The sequence below is a fragment of the Stegostoma tigrinum genome, chromosome 10, assembly GCF_030684315.1.
Source record: "Stegostoma tigrinum isolate sSteTig4 chromosome 10, sSteTig4.hap1, whole genome shotgun sequence".
Taxonomy (NCBI): domain Eukaryota; kingdom Metazoa; phylum Chordata; class Chondrichthyes; order Orectolobiformes; family Stegostomatidae; genus Stegostoma; species Stegostoma tigrinum.
The window spans coordinates 81,797,491-81,821,169 of record NC_081363.1 but is presented as its reverse complement, the minus strand read 5'-3'; the positions used below and the strand labels follow the sequence as shown (position 1 = coordinate 81,821,169).

Below are 23,679 nucleotides of genomic sequence, written 5' to 3'. Positions count from 1 at the left end.
CCACATCTGGAGTATTGTATCCAGTTCTGGTCGCCTCATTACAGGAAAGATGTGGAGGCCTTGGAAAAAGTGCAAAGGAGATTTGCGAGGAATGGAGGGAAGGTCTTATGACGAAAGGTTGAGAACGCTAGGGATTTTCTCTTTAGAACGACAAAGAATGAGAGGTGACCTGATCGAGGTGTACAAAATGAACAGAGGTATAGATAGAGTGGACAGCCAGAAACTTTTTCCTAGGGTGGAGGTAGCTGTTATGAGGGGGCATAGTTTTAAACTGAGTGGAGGTAGATATAGGGGAGACATCAGAGGTGGGTTCTTTACTCAGTGTGGTAGGGGCATGGGCTGCATTGCCAGAGAGGGTAGTGGTGTCAGCCTCATTGGGGCATATAATCGGCTATTAGATAGGTATATGGATGATTATTATAAGGTTGGGGTGGAGGTTAGATGGACCTTAGGTTTAGGGTAAAAGTTTGGCACAACATTGTGGGTCGAAGGGCCTGTACTCTGCTGTACTGTTCTATGTTCTATAACTCCCTTGACCACCAATATTCAGTAGTATATCTACAAGATGCAATGCAGAAATTCACCAAAGATCCTTAACAGCACCTTCCAAAACCACAACCATTTCCAGCTAGAAAGGACAAGGGCAGCAGATATATGGGAACACCACCACCTGCAAGTACCCTTTCATGCCACTCACCATCCTGACTTGGAAATAGATCACCATTTCTTCACTTCGCTGGGTCAAAATCTTGGAATTCCCTCCCTAAAGGCATTGTGTATCAAACTACAGCACCTGGACCACAGCAGTTCAAAAAGACAGCTCACCATCATCTTCTCAAGGCCAAGTCAAGGCAGGCAATAAATACTGGCCAGCAGGGGTGCCCAAGTCCCACAAGTGAATTTTAAAAATGTGTATTCCATGAAGGTGTTCATGCTAAGATTGAAATGTGCCTCCAAATCATCATGAACAGATGATGTGGTTTTACCATAATTGATCACCAAGGTAACTGAAATAGTATGTGCACAGTGACCCATTGCATTATAAGTGTACAGACCAGCTTGTAGTCTGGCTTTGCTGCAGTCTTGTTACAGCACTAAATCAAGCAAATATCTTGTATCATTTCGACCATGCCTCAGTCAGGTTAAAGCCTGTTACTTTCCAGAAACGCCCCAGTAGAGTTCACTGCTTGCTATGGTATTTCTATGGGTTTTGGGATATTGTACTTTCAATAATTCTTACAGACTGCTCATTTTTTAAAATAATTTTTATTATAACATTTACAGTTGTATGAGCACTCCCTTACATCAATTCTCTCCATGCTACTTTCTCAGAATCTGTAGTCATAAGTGTAGTCACTTTTTTCCTCTAACAACAGTTAACTCCTTATAGGACTTAGTCTAACGTACGCTATATTAATTAGTTTTAGAATGTGCTGTTCCAAGAAAAAGTCTAATAAACTCTACTTATTATCAAGCCTGTCTTCAACAATTTGATTCATCCAGTCTATATGAACATTAAAATCTCCCATGATCATTGCAATTCCATTGTTAAAGGCCCTCATTATTTCCTGATTAATACTCAGCCCGACAGGATTACTACTGTTAGAAGGCCTGTAAACTACTCCCTCTTATTTGCTGGTGCACTATTATACATTTACATTTCAGGTTAATATCAGGAAGTTACAGGTGCACAGAAACATAGAAAATAGGAGCAGTTGTAGCCCAATCAGCTCTTTGAGCTTACTGCACCATTCAATGTGATCATGGTTATCTTCTTTCTCATACCATGGTCCCACTTTCTTTCTGTACCCTTTAAAATAAATAAAAAAAATCAAATCTCTCTTGAATATACTCAGTTGCCTGGCCCCACAACCTTGTGGTAGCAAATTCCAGAGGATGAGCCCCTCAGGGAAATGCTTCCCCACTTATCCTGGGGTGGCACAGGGGTTAGCACTGCTGCCTTGTTGTACCAGGGACGGGCTCAATTCCAGCTTCAAGCAATTGGCTGTGTGGAGGTTGCACATTCTTCCCATATTGCATGGGTTTCCTCCCACAGTCCAAAGATGTGCAGGTTAGGAGATTGGCTATACTAAACTGTCCAGTGTTTAGGGTGGGAAATGCAGGGATAGGGTAGGGGGTGGTCTGGGTTGGATGCTCTCTTTGGAGAGTCAGTGTGGACATGAGGGGCCAAATGGCCTGCTCTCCATTGTAGGGATTCTATGAAATGGCCAACACTGTATCTGTGAACTGTGACTCTCGGATGCAGGGGAAACATCCTTTCTAGTCTAGTCTGTTTGGCCCAGTTAGTTTTTTGTTTGAAACATTTCAATCAATCTCCTCCTTCTTAACTTCAGTGAATTTGGGCCCTATCGCTCTTCATACAGCAGTCCTACCAACTCTCGTGCTAGCACACAGAACTTTTGCTACACTTACTCTACAGTAAGTATACCCTCTTTTAGGCAGGGAGACCAAAACTAATAAAGGAACATTGGGAAATTGCACACAATACTCCAGTTGCAGTCACACCAAGGCCCTGCATAACTCCATAATACATGCCTCTTATTCAACTCAAATCCGCTTGCAAATGTACCATTTGCCATCTTAATTGCTTGCTGCACCTGCCCATTGATTTTCATTGATTGGTGGACAAGGACACCCTGATTTTTTTGTACGTCGATAATTCCTAATACAGGACCATCTAAATTGTACTGTCCTTAACTCATTCATAGAATATGGTCGTCACTGGCTAGGCAGCATTTATTACCCATCTTTAAATTGCCAACCACATTGCTGTGGGTCTGGAGTCACACGTAGACCAGACAGGAAATGATGGCAGTTTCTTTCCCTAAAAGGACATTAGTGAACCAGATGGTTTTCTCCCAACAATTGACAATGGATTCATGGTCATCATTAGATTCTTAATTCCAGATATTTATTAAATTCAAATTCCACCATCTGCCAAGGTGGGATTCAAACCCAGGTCAGCAGAACATTATCTGGGTCTCCAGATTAACAGTCTAGCCCTAAGCCCACTAGGCCATGACCTCTGTTTGTTATCATAGTGAAGTGTGAACCAAACTTCTCCAGCTCCTCCAAATCCTCCTCACACTACACAATCCCACTTAATTTTGTCATTAGCAAAGTTGGAAATGTTGTACTTTTTCGCCCCCCCATCCAAGTCATTTATTTATATAAACCATGAACAGCTCAATTCCACAGATGACTACTAGTCATTGCCTGCAGCTTGAAAAAGACCATTTATAACCACCATCTATAGCAAGGGTAATACTTTGAACATGGGGATCTTAACTGAAAACATAGGCTGGGTAAACCAATTAGCTCAAATGCCATGGAGAACAATTCATGGAATGTATACACACAGGATGATTTTTTAAGAACAGGCTATTTCAGATGTAATATTAAGCAATGAGAAAAAAAGTCCTATTGCCTTTAGGGGAGAATGACTACAATATGATGCAATTCAAACTGAGACTAGGATCTTAAATCTAAACAAAGGAAACCACAAAAGCGTGGATGGGAAAATTGGGTATAGTAGATTGGGAAAACTACACAGAATGTTTTATCTCTTTCTGTTCGAGAAAGAGAACTTGGTTGCTGCATTCGGCTGCTACTTAACAGCAAGATTTCACTTCCAACATAATTCATTGCATATGAAACACAGTGGAGCAACCCAAGGTGTGTCACAGCGCTGAATACAAGTTTCCCTTCCTAAAATGCATGACTACCATGGTGCTGATCCAGCTTTCTTTCTCTTGACAAAGCAACATACGTAAAAAGAAAGAATAACTAAAATAAAAGCAATAAATTGAGATTGAGATTACCAACCATGACAGAACCCCAGGGATCATCAGCAGAAATACTGATTAGACTGAAACAGCTTTGAAGTGGAGATTTGTAAATAGTTGAATTTTTAGTTGCAAACAAATAGCTAGTTATGTATCGAGGGATTAGAGATGCAGGAAGATAGAAAGCATCAAGTGTTATCATTCATATTTCTATACGTACAACAGAGAGGAACTATTCGGCCCTACAAGCCTGTGCTGGTGTTTCACCTCTGCAAGCTTCAACTCAGTTTCGGCATGCTGTTTCTCTTCCCTTGGGTACCTACCTAGCTCCTTTTTAAAATGCCGAGTTATACAGTCTTCACCCCAAACACCCCACATATTAGTGATTTGTGCATATCTCTGAATAAAGGTTGTTATTTATTGATTTAATTAGGAATCATGATCCCTAGTTTTGTATTGACAAAAATTGGGAAGGAAGAGTAAAATAATTTTTTCCATATCCATCTTAGAAGTTAGAAGTATTCTAAAAGGTCAATCTGCAAAGCTTTTATTATAGAGAAGAGGGAGGCCATGTGAGTCAGTTTTTTCTTCTGTCAAAAATAGTGGTACTTGGATTATCAAAAAAGTTTGCATTTAGCACACACAATCTGCCCATGCAAAGCTTTGTCATAAATGACAGTTAAGCCAAAAATGAGCAGCAAACTACAACAGAAATAGAAGCTACAAATGAAAAGACAGACATGTAAACTATCAAAGTAAAAAGCAGATATGAAAAGAACAGATCCAGAAGTTATCTTATAACATGGAACCAATGACATGATTCGAATTCTCTCCTGAAAAGTTGATTTGGTCACCATTTTATTCTTCCTCAACTTGAAAGTTTCACATAATATTATACCATTGTTAGTTTGGTTCAGTTGGGCCAAGGACATGCAAAAGTAATAACTGCAGATACTTCAGTACAGCATTGTATATATGGTCACTTCAGTGGAGATATTAAACAGAGACTCTGCAGATTTAGAATGGTATAAAACATGACATGATAATATTTGAAGAAGGTATTTCTGACCATGCGCTGGCAATATTCATCACTGCAACACTAACGTACAGTCTAATTAGTCAATTATCTCAATGTCTATCACGTTACATTGAGCTATCTGGTGAATTTAAAAGTACAAGTATCAGGATTAGTAGCTGATATACAAATTTTTAATTACGATAAAAGATACAGAAATTATGGCACCAATACTTCACACTCTTAATGGCACAGCAATAGTACGTATTTTACACTCGTCCAGGTGAAAGAATCAATTCTGCAAAATGGAGCAATTATCACCTATTCTGGTAGTTGTGTTACAAGTTCAGTCTCCTTGTACTCTGTACTGAAAATGTAGGACACCACCTACTGTATATCAGTATGTTTAACAGAATTATAAAATGTCACTTATACAGTGTAGCAAGAAAAAGATACCCACTATAATTAACACTTAACCCAGAAAAGCAATTATCTTACAGGTCAGTGAAGCCATCCTTAGTTTTTCAGAGCAAAATGGCAGATATTATATAGCACGTGGCCACTTCAGATTGCCAAACTGAAATTTATACAGGCTTCTTACAGGTCTTCAACCTAAGTTGCATTCAAACCACTTTCTGTACAAAACTCATCATAAGTTCCATTGTACATACAGGACTGATAGTGGTCTCTTCTGATTTGATTGGGAAAGATGGTTAAATGATCACACTTTCTTTCCTAGTATTGGAGATGAATGCTGTAGCCGGAATTTCTTAGCTCCAGGTTCGATGAGCAGTGTCAAGAAGAGACTCTTCACAAGCTTGGTCAGGTACTTGGGTCCTGGTTTTACTGCCAGTAGGACTTCATTGATACGTTCACTACTATAATTTAAAACAAAAATATTAGCAGCATGAAGTAAGTGAACTATTACGGTCAATACTTATCAACAAAATGGAGTTCTTAATTAATAAAATTACTTTATTCACTTGAAACTGTTGACCTGGTCATCATCATATAGGAGACGATGGGAACTGCAGATGCTGGAGAATCCAAGATAACAAAGTGTGGGGCTGGATGAACACAGCAGGCCATGCAGCATCTTAGGAGCACAAAGATTGATGTTTCGTACCTAGACCCTTCATCAGAAAAGGGGGATGGAGAGAGGATTCTGAAATAAATAGGGAGAGAGGGGGAGGTGGGCTGAAGATAGAGGAGAAGATAGGTGCAGAGGAGAGTATGGGTGGGGAGGTAGGGAGGGGATAGGTCAGTTCGGGGAGGAAGGACAGGTCAAGGGGGCAGGATGAGGTTAGTAGGTAGGAAATGGAGGTGCAGCTTGAGGGGATGGGTGAGAGGAAGTCTCACCCATCCCCTCAAGCCGCACCTCCATTTCCTACCTACTAACCTCATCCTGCCCCCTTGACCTGTCCTTCCACCCCGAACTGACCTATCCCCTCCCTACCTCCCCACCCATACTCTCCTCTGCACCTATCTTCTCCTCTATCTTCAGCCCGCCTCCCCCTCTCTCCCTATTTATTTCAGAATCCTCTCTCCATCCCCCTTTTCTGATGAAGGGTCTAGGTACGAAACATCAATCTTTGTGCTCCTAAGATGCTGCATGGCCTGCTGTGTTCATCCAGCCCCGCACTTCGTTATCATATAGGAGACTGTTGTGCATACTTTTGCAACAACATAATAATGACTATATTTCAAAACGTACTCGGTCAGCTGTTATGCACCTCGGCACATGATAATAGTACATAAATGCAAGATATATTTTCATTAAAAATCACAAAATTAATTAACCAATGGAATATTATATATTTAAAAGTTTAGACATGGGAAGAAAGGAATAGATGAAACAGACTACACAGATTTGCTGTTCAACAGTGAATGGCTGATCTTCAACATCCGTTCTCCTCGCCCTTCCTGCCAATTCCCGTATAATTGGATTCTTTTACTGCCCAAAATTCTAAGCAATCTCAGACAAATATATTCAACAACTGAGCATCTACAATCTTATTGTGTAAAACTGTCTGATCTAAAGTTGTTCAATAAGCAACCCCACTTCTACTGAAACTATGCTTCCTTGTTCTAGACTCAAGGCGGAGAAACAGAATCATCATTTGGAAGCATAATAAGCCATTCAGCTTACTCTGCCATTCTTTCTCTTGGCTGATCAACTACCTCAATTTCATTTTCCCGTGATGTCATCAAACTCATTATAATCAATAATATCTAGAAACTTATTAGTTTCTCTTGAACAAACTCAATGACTGAGCTATGATTAATTGATTATTTATTGTCACATGTACCGTAGTACGGTGAAAAACTTTGTTAGTAAACGAAGTTGTACAGGTCGAAAAGATTTAGACAGAAATACACTGGTTACATTGCACAGGGCATGCACTAGGTGAGATCAACGTTACTGAAGCTAGAGAGTCCATTCATCAGTCTCCCAGACCCAGTTCCATACACTATTCCAATGACCCATATTTACCATGGCTAACCCACCTAGCCTACACATCCCTGGACGCCGCAGGGCGTTTTAGCATGGCCAATTCACCCAACCTGCACACTTTTGGACTGTGGAAGAAACCAGAGCACCCAGCAGAAGCCCATGCAGGTGGTGGTGGTGGTGGTGGTGAAGAGGCGGGAGAAAAATGTGCAAATTCCACAGAGTCATTTATGGTTGGAATCGAACCCTGGTTCCTGGCACTGAGAGGCAACAGCGCTAACTACTGAGCCACTATGTGACCAATTGTAAAGCGCACTCCAGATGGCCTTCTTCTGCTCCTACATATTAGGTTCTTCTCCATTTAAACATTCAATTCCTCTTATTTTTCCTGCTAAAATGCATAATCTTTTCTCACATGATATTTTATCTCTCAAGTTTTTGCTCATCCACAGTCTGTCCATATCCCTTTGCAGATTTTGTCATTCTCATGACTAGTGTGGCATAATGGCTCAGTGACTAGCATCAGTCTCACAGCACCAGGGATTCGGGTTCAATTCCATTCTCGGGCAACTGTCTGTGTGGAGTTTGCACATTCTCCCCATGTCTACGTGGGTTTTGCCGGGTGCTCTGGTTTTCTCCCATGTTCCAAATATGTGTGGGGTATATGGATTGCAAGTAAATTTAGCATGGCCAGTGTCCAGGGATGTGTGTGTTAAGTGGATTAGCCATGGGAATTACAGGGATAAGGGCATGGGGATGAGTCTGGGTTGGGATGCTGTTGAGAGGGTTGGTGTGGACTTGTTGGGCTGAATGACCTGTTTCCAGTGAGGATTCTATGGATTAGGCAAACAAACAATTTCCCAAGCCATTGTCATTCAAGTAATTTTTCTTTTCTTAAAAAAAGTGCGCTGTTACAACTTCTTTACTTAACCTGATGACTGATGTCAGGTTAACTGGTAGGTAGTTCCATTTGCTGTTTATTTCTCAAGAAATGACTTTAGATTTGTCACCTTGCAATCTAATGCAATCATTCTCACATCTAGGAAACTTTAAGTTCACAACCTTTGCATCCACAATCTCTTTTAGAATCCTATTTTGACTGCCATTACACTTTGCCACTTGTTTTCCTTCACCATAAATTAAAGTTCCTTCCTCTCATTGGACTCAATTTTCAAATACTTCTGGGCTAATTTTTGTATTAGCTACTCAGCAACTTTAAAATTTTGTTATTTTAATCAAATACTACACTAATTTTTTTTTGTTTAACTATTGTTTTCGTATTCTTTCAGTGGATGTGAGTTTCATTAACAATATATGAGCATTCTGTTGCCCATCTTTAATTGCTCTTGAACTGAACATCTTGCAAGGTTAGTTAAAAGTAAAACTCATTGGTGCTCCTCTAGAGTCACCCATTGGCCAGACCAGGAAATGATGGCAGTTTTCCCTCTCTATAGAACATTATGGAATCAGAGAGATTCTTTTGACAAATCACTTGATAGCCTTATGGTCGGAATTACCGAGAATATCTTGAAATCCCAGATTAATGTATTAACTGAATTCAAATTCCATCAGCAGTATGTAGCAGAGCTACGGTAAAAATGTTTAAGAAGTACCCAAGATGAATTAGTCAAGATTCCAATTTCTAAGCATTCTTATGAAGTAACATGGCTCTCTATCTTCATGCAAAGTCTGTTATTTGATAATGACTATGAACAGCAACCCTGACAATGCAGTGATTTTATCCCGCTAAGCTCCAGTCCAGATTTGGTCCTTGGTCTGTAGTCAGTGACTGGATCTCCATCAGTGTATATCCATTCCCTCAGAGCCATTCATATACATTCAAGAATGTGTAAGGGTGTTGGAATTTACCCCAGCATGAAAATGCACAGCTATTAATATTAAAGCGTGGACAGAACCAAGTTATGTTGTGTGCTGGTTAAATAAGCAGTCAAAATTTGCATTAGGACTAGTCAATGTATTGCTGAAGGAGAAAAAATGCTATTGAACCTTTTTGACTTGCTTTACCAAAATTGCCACTGTATTTGTTGTCTAGACGTCAGTACCTGTAAAACTGTTACAACATACAAAGATAAATGAAGAACGTTTTGAGTTTTGTGCACCAACACCACTGATGATTTTTCTCCAAACCTGGGAAAGCATATGCAACCTGTGAGAACTGCATTACCACCCTGAGAGGTTTGAATGGTGACATTCTTTCAAAGCAAGGCGTACAAAATCAAAAATTTCTACTGAGCATGCATACCCACCTGATATTTCCAAACCAGGAGTTAAATGTGAACTGCATTGGGTGCCATGGATAACCTGGCTTGATATGAAATGTAAGTTCAAATTTTGACAGCGCATCATAACTTGAGAAAAGACACTTGACACTGCAAAGAAAAGCAAATCATACATAGTCAACTTGTCTTTATATTGAATTGTGACCAACATATTAACTGTAACCTCACATGTCAGGGTGTATTTAAGGAAGCAAATTGAAAACAAGAGTTCATAATAAATTTCATTTATAATCACTTCGCTAGTGCAATGAACATTCCAAGATGCTTTGCACAGCATTAAAAACGAGTTTGACAGCTACATAAGGAAGTATTAGATGCATTGGAATAGGTGAGGCTACAGGCAATAAAAATATAAATGTAGGTTTCAGCAGTTAAAATGACATGGAGCAAAGTTAGGTAGCGTTATACAGGTTGATTGGACAGCTGCTTTGTGATTCAGTGTTAAACCACAGCAAGCTCAATCCCGCACTGGCTGAGATGACCAAAAGGCCCTGCTTTCTCAATCTCTTCCCTCACCTTAGGTGTGGTGACCCTCAGGTTAAACTAGCACCAGTTGGCTCTCTCTAATGAGAGAGTAGCCCTATAGTCCTCTGGCAACTTTACCTGTATACAAGACACACAAGAATGGACATACTAGGTTTTTGTTGTCAATTACCCATTAAGTTTTCAAGTACTTCTCCTCGCAATTACTTATCTCTGAGATATTGTTTCTGCTCTAAATAGTCAATCATGGAGGGTGACAATTTAGAAACTTATGTGCACAAGTCACCACACAATTTGGGAATACTGACCCTGCTCTACAAAGAAAGTCAAAGACTGCGTGTGCGAAGTAATCACATTAAATTCTTGAATGGCAGGTGTAAGTGCAATGCCTGATCACTTTAGAAAGGGTGGGTGAAGCTTCAAAATCTGAACTCTCACACATCCACTTCTGACTGCATAATTACAAGCTGTATGACACCACTGCACTTACTCCATGTTTTGAATCTCTGTCTTCAGAATGTCAAATTTTGATCCCCAGTTCAGCAAATATTCCAGTTCATCACCAAGCAACCGACATCGACTCACCACTAACGAAACATCAAGCAAGAGCTAGAGAAGCAAACAGAGAATCAAAATGTTATCAAATCAGATAGGAGCATGGAAGCCTTTCAGTCTACCAGAGTGCAACATCCCTTATAGGCTGGAAAAAGTCTGAAGCTATGTACTGTGATCCAATATTCCAACAGTTACTCTGCAGATTCTAATTTTTGCCCAGTATAAAGTATTAAACTGTGATTCAGACAGCTCTCACAAAAGAATACTGAAAGACAATATGAAACAGGGGAGAACAGTTCCAAAGGGGTGCACGAATAGAGGGACCTGAGTATATAAGCACATAGATCATCGAAGGCAGGACAGGTGGAAAGAGCAGTTAAAGCATATAGTGTTCTCAGCATCATTAACTGGAGCACGGAATACAAGAGCAGGGAGTGGGGACGGGGGGGGGGGGGGGGTGTTGAACTTGTGCAAGAGACTTGTTTAGACTTCAGCTGGAGTATTGTGCATAGTTCTGAGCACCATATTATAGGAAGGAGGAGAACATTTTGGATAAAGTATAGAAACTATTTACAAGAATGGTTCTAAGAATGAGAAATTTCAATCTTGTAGATAGATTGGGGAGATTGTGACTGTTTTCCTTGGTGAAGAGGTGGTTAAGTGGAGACCTCATTGAAGTTTAAAAATCATGAGGGGCTGGACAGAGTAGAGAGAAGGAAACTGTTCTCACTTGTGAAAGGAACAAGGAGAGGATATAGATTTGAAGTGATATACAAAAGAAACAGGGTGATAAGAAAAGAAAAAAATCACGTAGTCAGCTAGAGAATGGAATGCACAGCCTTGAAATGTGGTGGACAGGTTCAATTGAGGCATGCAAGAGGACATGAAGAATACTTGATATACAAATGATTTCTAGGGATATGTTCAATGGGCAGTACGTAATAGAACAAGTACATGGCCAAATGGTCTTCTTCAGCACCTTCAGAAATAGTAAGAACTGCTGATGCTGGAATCAGAGATAACACATTGTGGAGCAATCACAATTAGGGGCTGGAGGAGCACAGCAAACCAGACAGCATCAGAGGAGCAGGAAAGTTGACGTTTCAAGTCAGGACCCTTCAGAAAAGACCCATTTCTGAAGAAGGGTCCTGACCCAAAACGTCAACTTTCTTGCTGCTCTGACGCTGCCTGGCCTACAGTGCTCCTCCAGGTCCACACTTATCTACTTCAGCACCTAATTGTGACTGTGTATTGCTGGTTAAGGTTTTTTAACACAATGCCTCATTCAGAGCTTTTCTTCTCCCAGCTCCCTTGATTAAAAAAACATAACAAGCAAGACTTGATATGTAAATTACAGTTCAAAACAAGATCATTGATTAACCGAGAAATTAAAGTTGAAGAATCTCATATTTTATTTGGACAATATTTATTCATAGAATAATTATTCTATCATGCCTGTCAACTTCCCAAAAGTACTATCCACTAAGTTGTATTCCTACATGTTCTTTTCCCATCTATTTCAGGAAAAAGTACTTATTTACTTGACTTAGAGACACATTATGATGCAGTTTCTGCTAAATAACCACCCTTTGGCAAGTACAACTAATAAACATAATTCCACAGCTTCTTGCTGCTGAATAAACAACATAATATTAATGGTAGTACCAAAAGCAGCTAATAAGCTATCAAAGAAAATCTATACAAATGCTCTAAACCTGAAATTAAAAACAGAAAACTCTGGTAGAAACAGTGGGGAGACAAACAGAATTAGTATCGCACAACAAAAACAACGTTATGTTAAAACATAATATAATAAATTTATAAATGTATTTTATAACAGGCTATTACAAAGTCAGGGAAAATGAAATTGTGGAATAGTGGAAAGAGAAAAAATAAAGACAAAAGTCTGAAGGTAGGGTTGATTACAAGATTGAAAGGAATGATCCAGCCAGATTCATACCATGGGGAGCTGCAATTCATTGGTGTATACATCTTGCCAACTGCCTTGACTTTTCCAGTACGTCATAATTAATTCATGAACAAGTTTTGAATGCAACGGAGCCTCACGCTCTGAAAAATAGGACAAAACTCAATTGCGTGTTTTTTGATAGCAATTCAGCATGTTTATACAGAAGGACAGTTTCAAAGAAATTTGACCGGAAATAGTATTTAGCTTCAACACTGAGATCAATAGGAATGAGAACAGAATTAACTTACTTAATTATTTCCTTTCAGAAAGCCACAGATAACAGTAGTTACTATTACAAAGCAGAATTTAAGCGTTTAATCATAGAATCATAGTCAGGCTCACACAGCGCAGAACAGGCCTTTTAAAACATCAATTCTACACCGATCTATTAACACCACATGCCAGCGCTTGGTCCATAGCTTTGAATATAACGACACTTTAACTGGTCATCCACAATGTTTTTAAAGGCTGTGATTTTTCCCACCTCTATTGCCCTCCTAGGCAGAGCATTCCACATTCCACCACCCTCTGGGGTGAAAAACAAATTCCTCACATCTCCTCTAATCTAACTGTCTGTCACCTTAAAATTATGCCCTCCTTCATAGTGACCCTTCAACTAAGGGGAACATTTGCTTCCTATCCACACCCTCAAATCAGATCACCCTTCAACCTTCTCTGCGCTCAAGAAAACATCCCAAGCCTATGAAGCTTCTCTTCATAGCTGAAATGCCGCAACCTAGGCAACATTCTGGTGAATTTCCTCAGCACAAATAAATTCAGAACTGAATACAGTACTCCAGTTTTGACCTAACCAAAGTTTTGTACAGTACAGTTCAAACATATCCTCCCTGCTCTTATAAATTCATGCCAAGATTGATAAAGGCAAATATCCCGCATGCCTTCTTAACCACTCTATTAATCTGTTCTGCTGCCTTTGGGGAATGGTGAACAAGCGCCCCAAGATCTCTCAGTTGCTCAGAGCTTCCTAGTGTCCTGCTATTCATTGAGTACTCACATGTATTGTTACTTCTTCCAAGTGCACCATTTCTCTTTTCAGGGTTAAATTCTATCAAACATACATCCCTGAACTAGCAATGAGTCAACATCATGTTTACGTTCCTCTTGGTCTGTCTTCATCAGCATAAGCTACTGTTTGTTTCTGTCGCATGTGCTTTTCCATCTTCTCAACTCCGTTGTTCTAATCTTTTCAACTACATATTGTCTAAATGAGTCAGTTTCACCTTAAGCCACTCTTTGGTAAACGTTTCTTCTGAGTTAGTGATGACCATATATTTATGGCTCTTAGTTTTTGTCTTTCCCCACAACTAGAAACACATTCCATACTGACTGTAACAATCCTTTATCATTGTTAAGACATTATCAGGTCATCCCTCAACCTGTGCTTTTCTTATTTGCAAAATCCACCTGTGCATTAACAATAAGAAGATATAAATCACTTCAGTTAGGTTTTAGAACCAAAAGATCCTATTTCAGTCGAGCTATTTTTAAAAAAATATTCACTCATAGGACACAGGTACTCTGGCTGGGCCAGCATTTATTATCCTAGGTGCCAGTGAGATGGTGGTGGGGAGCTGCCTTCTTGAACCACTGCAGTCTGTAATGGTGTGTAGGTAGACCCACAATGCCATTTGGGATGGAGGTCCAGAATCTCAGCAACCCTGAAGGACTTGGGTTAAAATTATATGTCTGGATGGTGAGTGGCATGGAGGGGAACTTGCACATAGTGACGTTCCCATGTATTTACTTCCCTTGTCCTAATTGATGGTAGTGGTCATGTGTTCAGAAGGTGCTGCCTAAGAAGTTTGGTGAATTTCTGTAGTGGATCTTGTAGATGACGTTCACTGTTGCTAATGAGCATTGGTGGTGGAAGGAATGAATGTTTGTGGATGTGGTGCCAATCACATGTTTGCTTTGTCCTGAATGGTGACACATTCTTAATTTGTCATTCAAGGTGCAGTCAGCCATGCAAATGAGGAGTATTCCTAACATATGCCTTTTAGGTGATGGGCAGGGTCTGGGAAGTCAGAAGGGAAGATATTTGCTACAAGATTTCTAGCTTCTGACATGCTCTTGAAGTCACATTATTTATATGGCTAGTCCCATTTAATTTCTGGTTGATGATGATGCCCACTGGGAGATTCTGTGAAGATACTTTGAGACTGATGACAGAATTCCCATGCACAAATCATCTTACAATCTAGCCACTCACCTTCCTGTGCTTTAAGTAACCATCAGTCCTTTGTCTGAAGGTAATCATCTATAACAAACTAATTTTTTTAAAAAATGACAATTAAGCTTGTTATCTCTTTAACTGGAGGCATGGGAACCAATTTAAATTTATTCATATACAGGTCAATTTATAGAGAGTATGTACAGCAAAATATTAGCAGGAAGCTCATTTGATGTTTACTCTAACACTAACTTACCATCCAAAGCAGATACAAGATTAATATCTAGGATTTTCTTACAATTCGCACCAGGAGAAAGATCAGCCGCTAGGTATAAAAAGAAACATCAATAAATTAGTTTAGAGCCAACAGGGCTGAAAACAACACTTAACTAAACAATTGTTAATTCTTATTAAAGAGCCGACTGAAAACTATTATTGCAAGAAATAACAGTAGGAAAAGGCCATTCAGCACCCTGGGCTATCCGTCATTCAATTAGATCAGGAATGGACTGTGGCCCGAACTCCATTTTGCATTTCAACTCCTCATAACCCTGTGCTGTCTGGTAGATCAAAATCTTTCCTAACTTAGCATCAACAGAAACAATGATCCAGCCTCCACAGCTCTTTATTGAGGAGCACTCTGTAAAGAAAACCGCCCTCTGAATGAAGGAACTCCTACTTTATTCAGTCTTAACAGGGATAATCTAGAAAATTACACGCTGGTTAAGTCTTGCAGTGGTAGGAAAATTATTGGAGAAGATTCTTAGAACAGGATTTACTGACATTTGGAAAAATACGCACTTATTAGCAACAGCAGGCAGCATGGATCTGTACAGGGGAGGTCGTGTCTCACAAATCTGATTGAGTTTTTGAGGAAGTGACAAAGATATTGATGAGGGCATGGTGGTGGATGTTATCCACCTGGACTTTAGCAAGACCTTTAACTAAGTCCCTCATGGCAGGGGTGAATGCACATGGAATCTGTGGCAAGCTGGTAAGATATATAAAGAGCTGGCTTGATCATAGAAGACAGTGAGTAGTGGCAGAAGGCTATTTTTCTGAATGGAGATCAGTGACCTGTGGTGTTCTGTAGGAATCAGTGCTGGGACCCTTGTTTATTACATCTGTATTTTTAAAAAATCGTTTGGCATAAAATGGTCCGATTAGTAAGTTTGCGGATGACAAATATTGGGGAAGCTACAGATTGTGAGGAGGATTGCCAGAGGATATAGCAGGATATAAATATGCTAGAAACATGGGCAGAGAAATGGCAGATGGAATTTAATCTGGACAAATGCGAGATGATGCAGTCTGGAAAGTCTAATGCAGGAGGGAACTATAGATAGATGGCAACTTAGAAGAACCAATGAACCCTTAGAAGCATGAAAGTACAAGCATGAGAGATAATGGGAACTGCAGATGCTGGAGAATCCAAGATAATAAAGTGTGAAGCTGGATGAACACAGCAGGCCAAGCAGCATCTCAGGAGCACAAAAGCTGACGTTTCGGGCCTAAACCCTTCCTCTCTGAAACGTCAGCTTTTGTGCTCCTGAGATGCTGCTTGGCCTGCTGTGTTCATCCAGCTTCACACTTTATTATCAAAGTACAAGCATGTACTGGTCTGGTTCCCTTAAAGTAGCAATACAAGTGAATAAGGTGGTCAAGGTAGCATAAGGCATGCTTGCCTTCCATCTGGCAGGTATAAAAAATAAGCAAGTCATGTTGCAGCTATACAGAACTCTAGTTAGGCCACATTTGGAACAGTGTGTACAGTCACACTACCGCAAAGATGTGGAGGCTTTGCAGAGAGTACAGAAAAAAATTATGAAGAGGTTGCCTGGTTTGGAGGATATTATCAATGAGGAGATTGGACAAACTTACGTTGTTTTCACTTGAACAACAAAGGCTGAAGGAAGAACTGATTGATGTTTACAAAATTATGGATATTTGGAGTCTTTCTCTCAGGGTAGAAATGTTGATTACTAGGAGTGCATTTGGAATGTGCTGCCTGAGGTGGTGGTAGAAACAGATACAACAGCAACATTTAAAGAGGCAGCTTGATAGATACACAAATTTGCAGAGAATACAGACCACATTAGAGGCAAAAAAGGTTTCAGTGCAGGCTTGGTGGGCCAAAGGACTTGCTCCCATGCAGTACTATGCTTTGTTCTTTAAGTGGGAGACTGCTTACTTTGAAACTGTGCCCCTGTAGGGCTAGGTTCCTTCATGAAGGAAAACATTCTCTTAGCATCCTTTCTATTGATTTTCATCAATATTTTTAATAATTATCAACACTGTCAAATTTAAAGCTATAACACATAAGATAAGCACTAATTTCCTAGACAACACAATATTCATATTAATACAGAAGCCATAGGCATCCATTAGCAACAAATTTCCCTACCCTGCTTCCTACCCCTGAAGTAAGTGATATAGAATTCTACACAAAAGAAACCATCACTCTTTTCCAAGAATCAGGTCCAACAGCACACCCTCGTCATCCGCCCACCCTCCAATGCAGCTGTCCCAACTCGAACTCAACACCTTACGGCATTTCCACCTCCATCCTGAAAACCCTTTGCAACTTCCCCATCTCCCCACAGACCCCGACAACCTCCATCTCCCTTCACAGCAGAAATGCCGGGATCAATGTATCATTATTTCTAGTGTCCAGGTGAAGGCCAGGTGATGCATCTGGTTTAATTCTGTTTTAATGTTTTTTAGCACTTTCATACAACTGACAGCCTTGCTAGGTCACCAGAGGGTGTAGAAGCGTCTAGAGTCAAAAGTAAGCCAGGCAGGTATATTTCCTTGCTGAAAATTACATTAATGAACAGCTGTTCATTAACAATAGTAAACAATAGTTTCATTGGAATTAGTGTTAAATGCTATTAATAAATCTAGACTTCCATAATGGAATTTGGCCCACTGCTTCTGGGCTTCTGGATTGTTAGTCCAGTGACCTTACCTCTATTCCACAGCTTCCCACTAGGTATTTTCAATCAAGTTAGGAACTCAACTTTCTGAACTTGGAATATACCTGCAATATCGTAATACTATAGGAAGGGATGAAATTAATCATGCAGCCATGTATCTGGCATGTTAATTCATTAAACTGAAACTCAATAATTACTGCTGCACTGGTTAAGCAACATATTTAGATTTCCAGGCAATTAATTAGCACCCTTACACACAAGTTCACCAAACGTCAAAGTGAGCTCCAGGGAGTCATACAGAAATTTATAAACAGCCTGTTCATCCTGGCTGATGCATAACGTCCATTCTAACAGCCTGCAAAAAGAAAATTACAATAAGACAATTAGAATAAACAACAAAAAGTTCAAGTTAGACTTTCCAAACATCATTTTGGGTCATATAACAACAGTAAGAGAATAGATCCTCAGCTGTGCAAGACACTGCGCACAGTGTTTCAGACTTCTGCTACCTCCTCAGGGAGATGAAACAGTATATTTCTGTTACCTGTTGAAAAATCTGAATTAGTCAAAAACATGATAACATGCTGATCTGGAAAATTAATATTTCAATTATTTGTGATTTTTCTCTTTCAACCTTTATTGTAATATATGTGTTTTCCCCCCCTCCTGCCCAAGTGAATTAGCCCCTTATGTTTATTTAAGAATTGTATCAAGAATAATTACAAGATTCAATTCTGTACCAATGGTTCCACCCTCTCCCTCACACCCTCTCAACCCATCTGAGTTGACCTCCATAAGAGCAGATGGTGATCAGTCACAACTATTAATCTATACCGCTAGCAGCCACATGCTTAGACCCCTGTGCCTCATATCAATGGGTTGCTTTCCGTTGTCTTGGTTTTTCTACATTATGGACCTTTTAACTTTAATTTGCTCCACATTTTTGTTATGACTTCACTGAAGCCACACAAGCATCTAGAGGCAGTGAGATTGCCAAGTACATACATTCTTCAGACAATTGTTATTTTTAAAATCAAAGAAGCTGAACGGTGCCATTGTTTTGTTAAAAGTATGATAGAACCCAGCTGAGCATTACCTCAGTTGTTGGTAAAGTGTTGGAAGATCAGTGAGCCTTACCTCAGTTGTTGGAAAAGTGTTGGAAAAGGCTAAAAGGGGTAGGATTTATAATCATCTAGAAAATAATAAATTGATTAGGGATAGTCAGCAAGGTTTGAGGCGCACTGGTTTGTGAAGGGAAGGTCGTGCCTCACAAACCTTATTGAGTTCTTTGAGAAGGTGACCAAACAGGTAGATGAGAGTAAACCGGTTGATGTGGTGTATATGGATTTCAGCAAGGCGTTCGATAAGGTTCCCCACAGTAGGCTATTGTACAAAATGCGGAGGAATGGGATTGTGGGAGATATAGCAGTTTGGGTCGGAAACTGGCTTGCTGAAAGAAGACAGAGGGTGGTAGTTGATGGGAAATGTTCATCCTGGAGACCAGTTACTAGTGGTGTACCGCAAGGGTCAGTGTTGGGTCCACTGCTGTTTGTCATTTTTATAAATAACCTGGATGAGGGCGTAGAAGGATGGGATAGTAAATTTGCAGACGACACTAAGGTTGGTGGAGTTGTGGATAGTGACGAAGAAGACTGTAGGTTGCAGAGAGACATAGATAAGCTGCAGAGCTGGGCTGAGAGGTGGCAAATGGAGTTTAATGCAGACAAGTGAGAGGTGATGCACTTTGGTAGGAGTAACCGGAAGGCAAAGTACAGGGCTAATGGTAAGCTTCTTGGTAGTGTAGATGGGCAGAGAGATCTCGGTGTCCATGTACACAGATCCTTGAAAGTTGCCACCCAGGTTGACAGGGCCGTTAAGAAGGCATACAGTGTTTTAGCTTTTATTAATAGAGGGATTGAGTTCCAGAACCAAGAGGTGATGCTGCAGCTGTACAAAACTCTGGTGCGGCCACACTTGGAGTATTGCACACAGTTCTGGTCACCGCATTATAAAGGAGGATGTGGAAGCTTTGGAAAGGGTGCAGAGGAGATTTACTAGGATGTTGCCTGGTATGGAGGGAAGGTCTTACGAGGAAAGGCTGAGGGACTGGAGGCTGTTTTCGTTAGAGAGATGAAGGTTGAGAGGTGACTTAATTGAGACATATAAAATAATCAGAGGGTTAGATAGGGAGAGCCTTTTTCCTAGGATGGTGACGGCGAGCATGAGGGGGCAGAGCTTTAAATTGAGGGGTGAAAGATATAGGACAGATGTCAGAGGTGGTTTCTTTACTCAGAGTAGTAAGGGAATGGAATGCTTTGCCTGCAACAGTAGTAGATTCGCCAACTTTAAGTACATTCAAGTCATCATTGGACAAGCATATGGACGTACATGGAATAGTGTAGGTTAGATGGGTTTCAGATCGGTATGACAGGTCGGCACAACATCGAGGGCCGAAGGGCCTGTACTGTGCTGTAATGTTCTATATGAGTGTGACTGGAAACTCCAACTGAGCAGAAATAGTGAAAAGGTGTAGCCATTCATTTTAAAAGGATTCCATTTATGTTTTTAACAGAAGTTTTGTATAAAAATTGTTTCCCGTTGATATTAATGATGACTATTACTGCATTACGTTCATTACCAATAAGAGAATCTTTTGGTACAAAATAGAAGAGCGTACATTTAAAGAGATTATTTTCATTGTCAATGTCATAAAAGATTTCTTTATTTATCTGGTGCTTTTTGAACTTCACACTTTTTTGCAACCAAGAAATATTTTTATATATGGGCAGTTGTTGGCATCAATGCCACCAATAACATCTTTCAGAAACTGCAGATATATTAATGCATTACGCAGGCTGCAAGAGATACAACTTCAGCAGGAATTCAGGTTTTCAAAGGAATGAGGCAAAATAGTAATCAGGCTGGTTGTTTGATAACAAAGCTTGATGCCGAGAGAAAAGAATTGATGAATCAAGGGTTACTTTTGCTCTCACTGGTTTTGTAGAAGCAATTTTTTTTAAGGAAATGCCAAATTTGCAAAACAACCAACCAGTTACAGAGAACAGTGTTTCTTTACATTTCATTTGTTCTTCTTTCAAATTTGACATTTCCACATTTTTCAATCACTGTCCATCTTGGATACAAAAGGCTTTTCACTGGCAATAATCTTCTCTCTGTGAAAGGCTGAAATCAGGGTAGTACAGATGGTTTTGACCGGGAAAAGGAGAGGGAGAGTTCAATTGGCCATTATACCACATCAAGCAGTGTTCAGGCGTATAATATAACACCTTCCCTATCATAAAGGAGCTAATGAAGGTTGGAAGAACAGAAGCTGGCTAAAACAATCAAAAGATAATAATCTAAATTATACTAGATTAGAAGAAAGATTTCAGATTTGAGTTGAGAAGTCATCAGTAAGGCATGCCAGCATCTTTTAAACTGACATTTAAATGCAAACAGATATTGCCTTCTGTTTAACAAAGCCATAATTTAAGTGGGGAGGACTACAACTATAATAACAAATCTAAAGCTAGTTATTCCTTTTAAGCTTTGTGCTGCAGTATCCAGGCTCCGAATTAAAGATCACCCCTCTATACCTTACTTGAAAATTTTTGCAAGCTACTTTCCCCTTCTATAGCAAGGCAGCAAGAAGATCAGCTTAAGATTCGTCAGATTTCCAGCTACAGGTTTACCTTGAAGAACTTTTACCAGGGAGGAAAGCATCAGTGTGATGTGGTGCCAGAGAGAAATACAGGTTTTCTTTTCCCCCACTTAGAACATAGTTAGACACAGTTCTCATTTCATGAAAATCAGCTTCTGATTACCTGTTACTAGATACAAGATAGGTGGCAATGAGGGAGGTTTAGTAAATGCCTGAGTAAAAGACCTGTTAGGAAGTAGTGATCATAACATAGTGAATTCAATATTTGGTTTGAGGAAGAGTGAAAAATTTATGTTGGAAACAACTACGTTTAACGAGAATTACAATGAACTGAGAATGAATTAGCTAAAAAGAGTGAACTGGGCAGGAATGACAGTAAGCAACCAGTCACAGGCATTTATGAATTCATGACTTTCAGCAAAAATACATCTCAGTAAAGAGGAGAGATTCTAAGAGTGATAAACCAACAATGGTTAACCAAGGAAGTTAATGTGAATATTCAAGTTGAAAGATAAAGCATATAAAAAGGAAGCCAAAGTCAGGGACAGCCTCTGAACACTGGGATAAATTCACAGTTCAGCAAAGGAAGACTATAAAGATTATGGAGAGCAAACTAGCAAGGAATAAAGAAACTGACAATAACAGCTTCTTTAAATATAGAAAAAAAAAGGCCCTTTAGAAAATCAACCTGGGAGATAGCTTTGAGAAACAAGGAAATGCAGAGGAGTTAAACAGATGAGGTTGTTGTCTTGCTCCCTGAGCTGGCTTGTTCTCATTCAGACGTTCCATCACCATACTAAGTAACATCATCAGTGGAGCCTCACAAAAAGCCTTGTTATTCTACTCCACTTGGAATTTATACTGTTTGGTCCATTATAGTGAGTAGTGTCATTTCCAGTTTTGATCTGTGTAAGTTTGTATATGGTTTCCATTTGCACTGATGGTTTGCATTCCAGGATCCTAAAAGAGGTAGCTAGAGATAATGGGTGCATTGATTGTAATTTTCCAGAAATCCTTGGTTTCTGGAGAAGTCCCAGGGAATGGGAAAACTGCCAATGTGACACCTCTATTCAAAAAGGGAGGGCAAAGAAAGGTAACTGTAGGCCTATTAGACCAACATCTATTGTTGGAAAAGTATCAGAATCAGTTATTAAGAAAGTAATGGAAAAGCTTTTGGAAAATAACAATCTTATGAGGTTGAGTAAGAATTATTTAATGAAAGGGAAATTATGTCTGACTAATTTATTGTAGCTTTTTGAGGACATCTCAACCACAATAATAACCGCAACTCATCCCTCACACTGCCTCCCCCCAATAACAACCAAAGCAGAATACCCCGCGTCCTCACGTACCATCCCACCAACCTCCGGATCCAACAAATCATATTCCGACACTTACACCATCTGCAATCTGATCCCACCACCATTTTCTCCTCGCCACCCTTATCTGCTTTCCGGAGGAACCACTCTCTCTGGGACTCCGTTATCCACTCCACAGTCCCCTTCAGCCCCACCACACCCGGCACTTTTCCCTGCAACCGCAGGAAATGCTACACCTGTCCCTACACCTCCTCCCTCACCCCCATCCCAGGCCCCAAGATGACTTACCACATCAAGTAGATGTTCACCTGCTCATCTGCTAATGTGGTATACTGCATCTGCTGTTTCTGTTGTGGCCTCATCTACATCAGGGAAACTAAGCGGAGGCATGGGGACTGCTTTGCAGAACACCTATGCTCGGTTCGCACTAAACAACTGCATCTCCCAGTCATGAACCATTTCAACTCCCCCTCCCATTTCTCAGACGAAGTGTCCATCCTGGGCATCCTGCAGTGCCACAACGATGCCACCCGAAGGTTGCATGAACAGCAACTCATATTCTGCTCGGGAACCCTGCAGCCCAATAGCATCAACTTGGACTTCACAAGCTTCAAAATCTCCCCTTCCCCTAACGCATCCCAAAACCAGCCCAGCTCGTCCCTGCCTCCCTAGTCTGTCCTTCCTCCCACCCATTCCCTCCTCCTACCTCAAGCCCCACCCCAATCTCCTACCTACTGGACTCATCCCGCCCCCTCAACCTGTCCGTCTTCCCTGGACTGATCTATCTCCTCCCTACCTCTCCACCTACTCTCACCTTTACTGGCTCCTTCCCCACCTCTTTAACCTGTCTGTCTCCTCTAACCATCTTCTATCTGCCTCCCGCTCTCTCTCTATTTATTTCAGAACAACCTTCCCCTCCCCTATTTCTGAAGGGGGGTCCAGGCCCGAAACGTCATCCTTCCTCCTCCTCTTATGCTGCTTGGCTTGCTGTG

The 23,679-nt window shown here is 40.3% G+C and overlaps 1 protein-coding gene across 3 annotated transcripts in view; it reads right to left on the bottom strand.

Moving 5' to 3' along the window:
- Positions 1-4,993: 4,993 nt before the first annotated feature.
- knl1 (kinetochore scaffold 1) overlaps positions 4,994-23,679 on the bottom strand; it is a 96,080-nt gene continuing 77,394 nt past the window's right edge. For all 3 annotated transcript variants that reach the window (XM_048538389.2, XM_059649308.1, XM_059649309.1), the window contains 6 exons: positions 17,962-18,062; positions 15,028-15,096; positions 12,572-12,681; positions 10,547-10,665; positions 9,541-9,663; positions 4,994-5,699 (listed from right to left, as the gene is read on the bottom strand). In XM_048538389.2, coding sequence (XP_048394346.2) covers positions 5,543-5,699; positions 9,541-9,663; positions 10,547-10,665; positions 12,572-12,681; positions 15,028-15,096; positions 17,962-18,062 — 679 coding nt within the window. In that variant the 3' untranslated portion in view covers positions 4,994-5,542. The remainder of the gene's footprint in view (positions 5,700-9,540; positions 9,664-10,546; positions 10,666-12,571; positions 12,682-15,027; positions 15,097-17,961; positions 18,063-23,679) is intronic.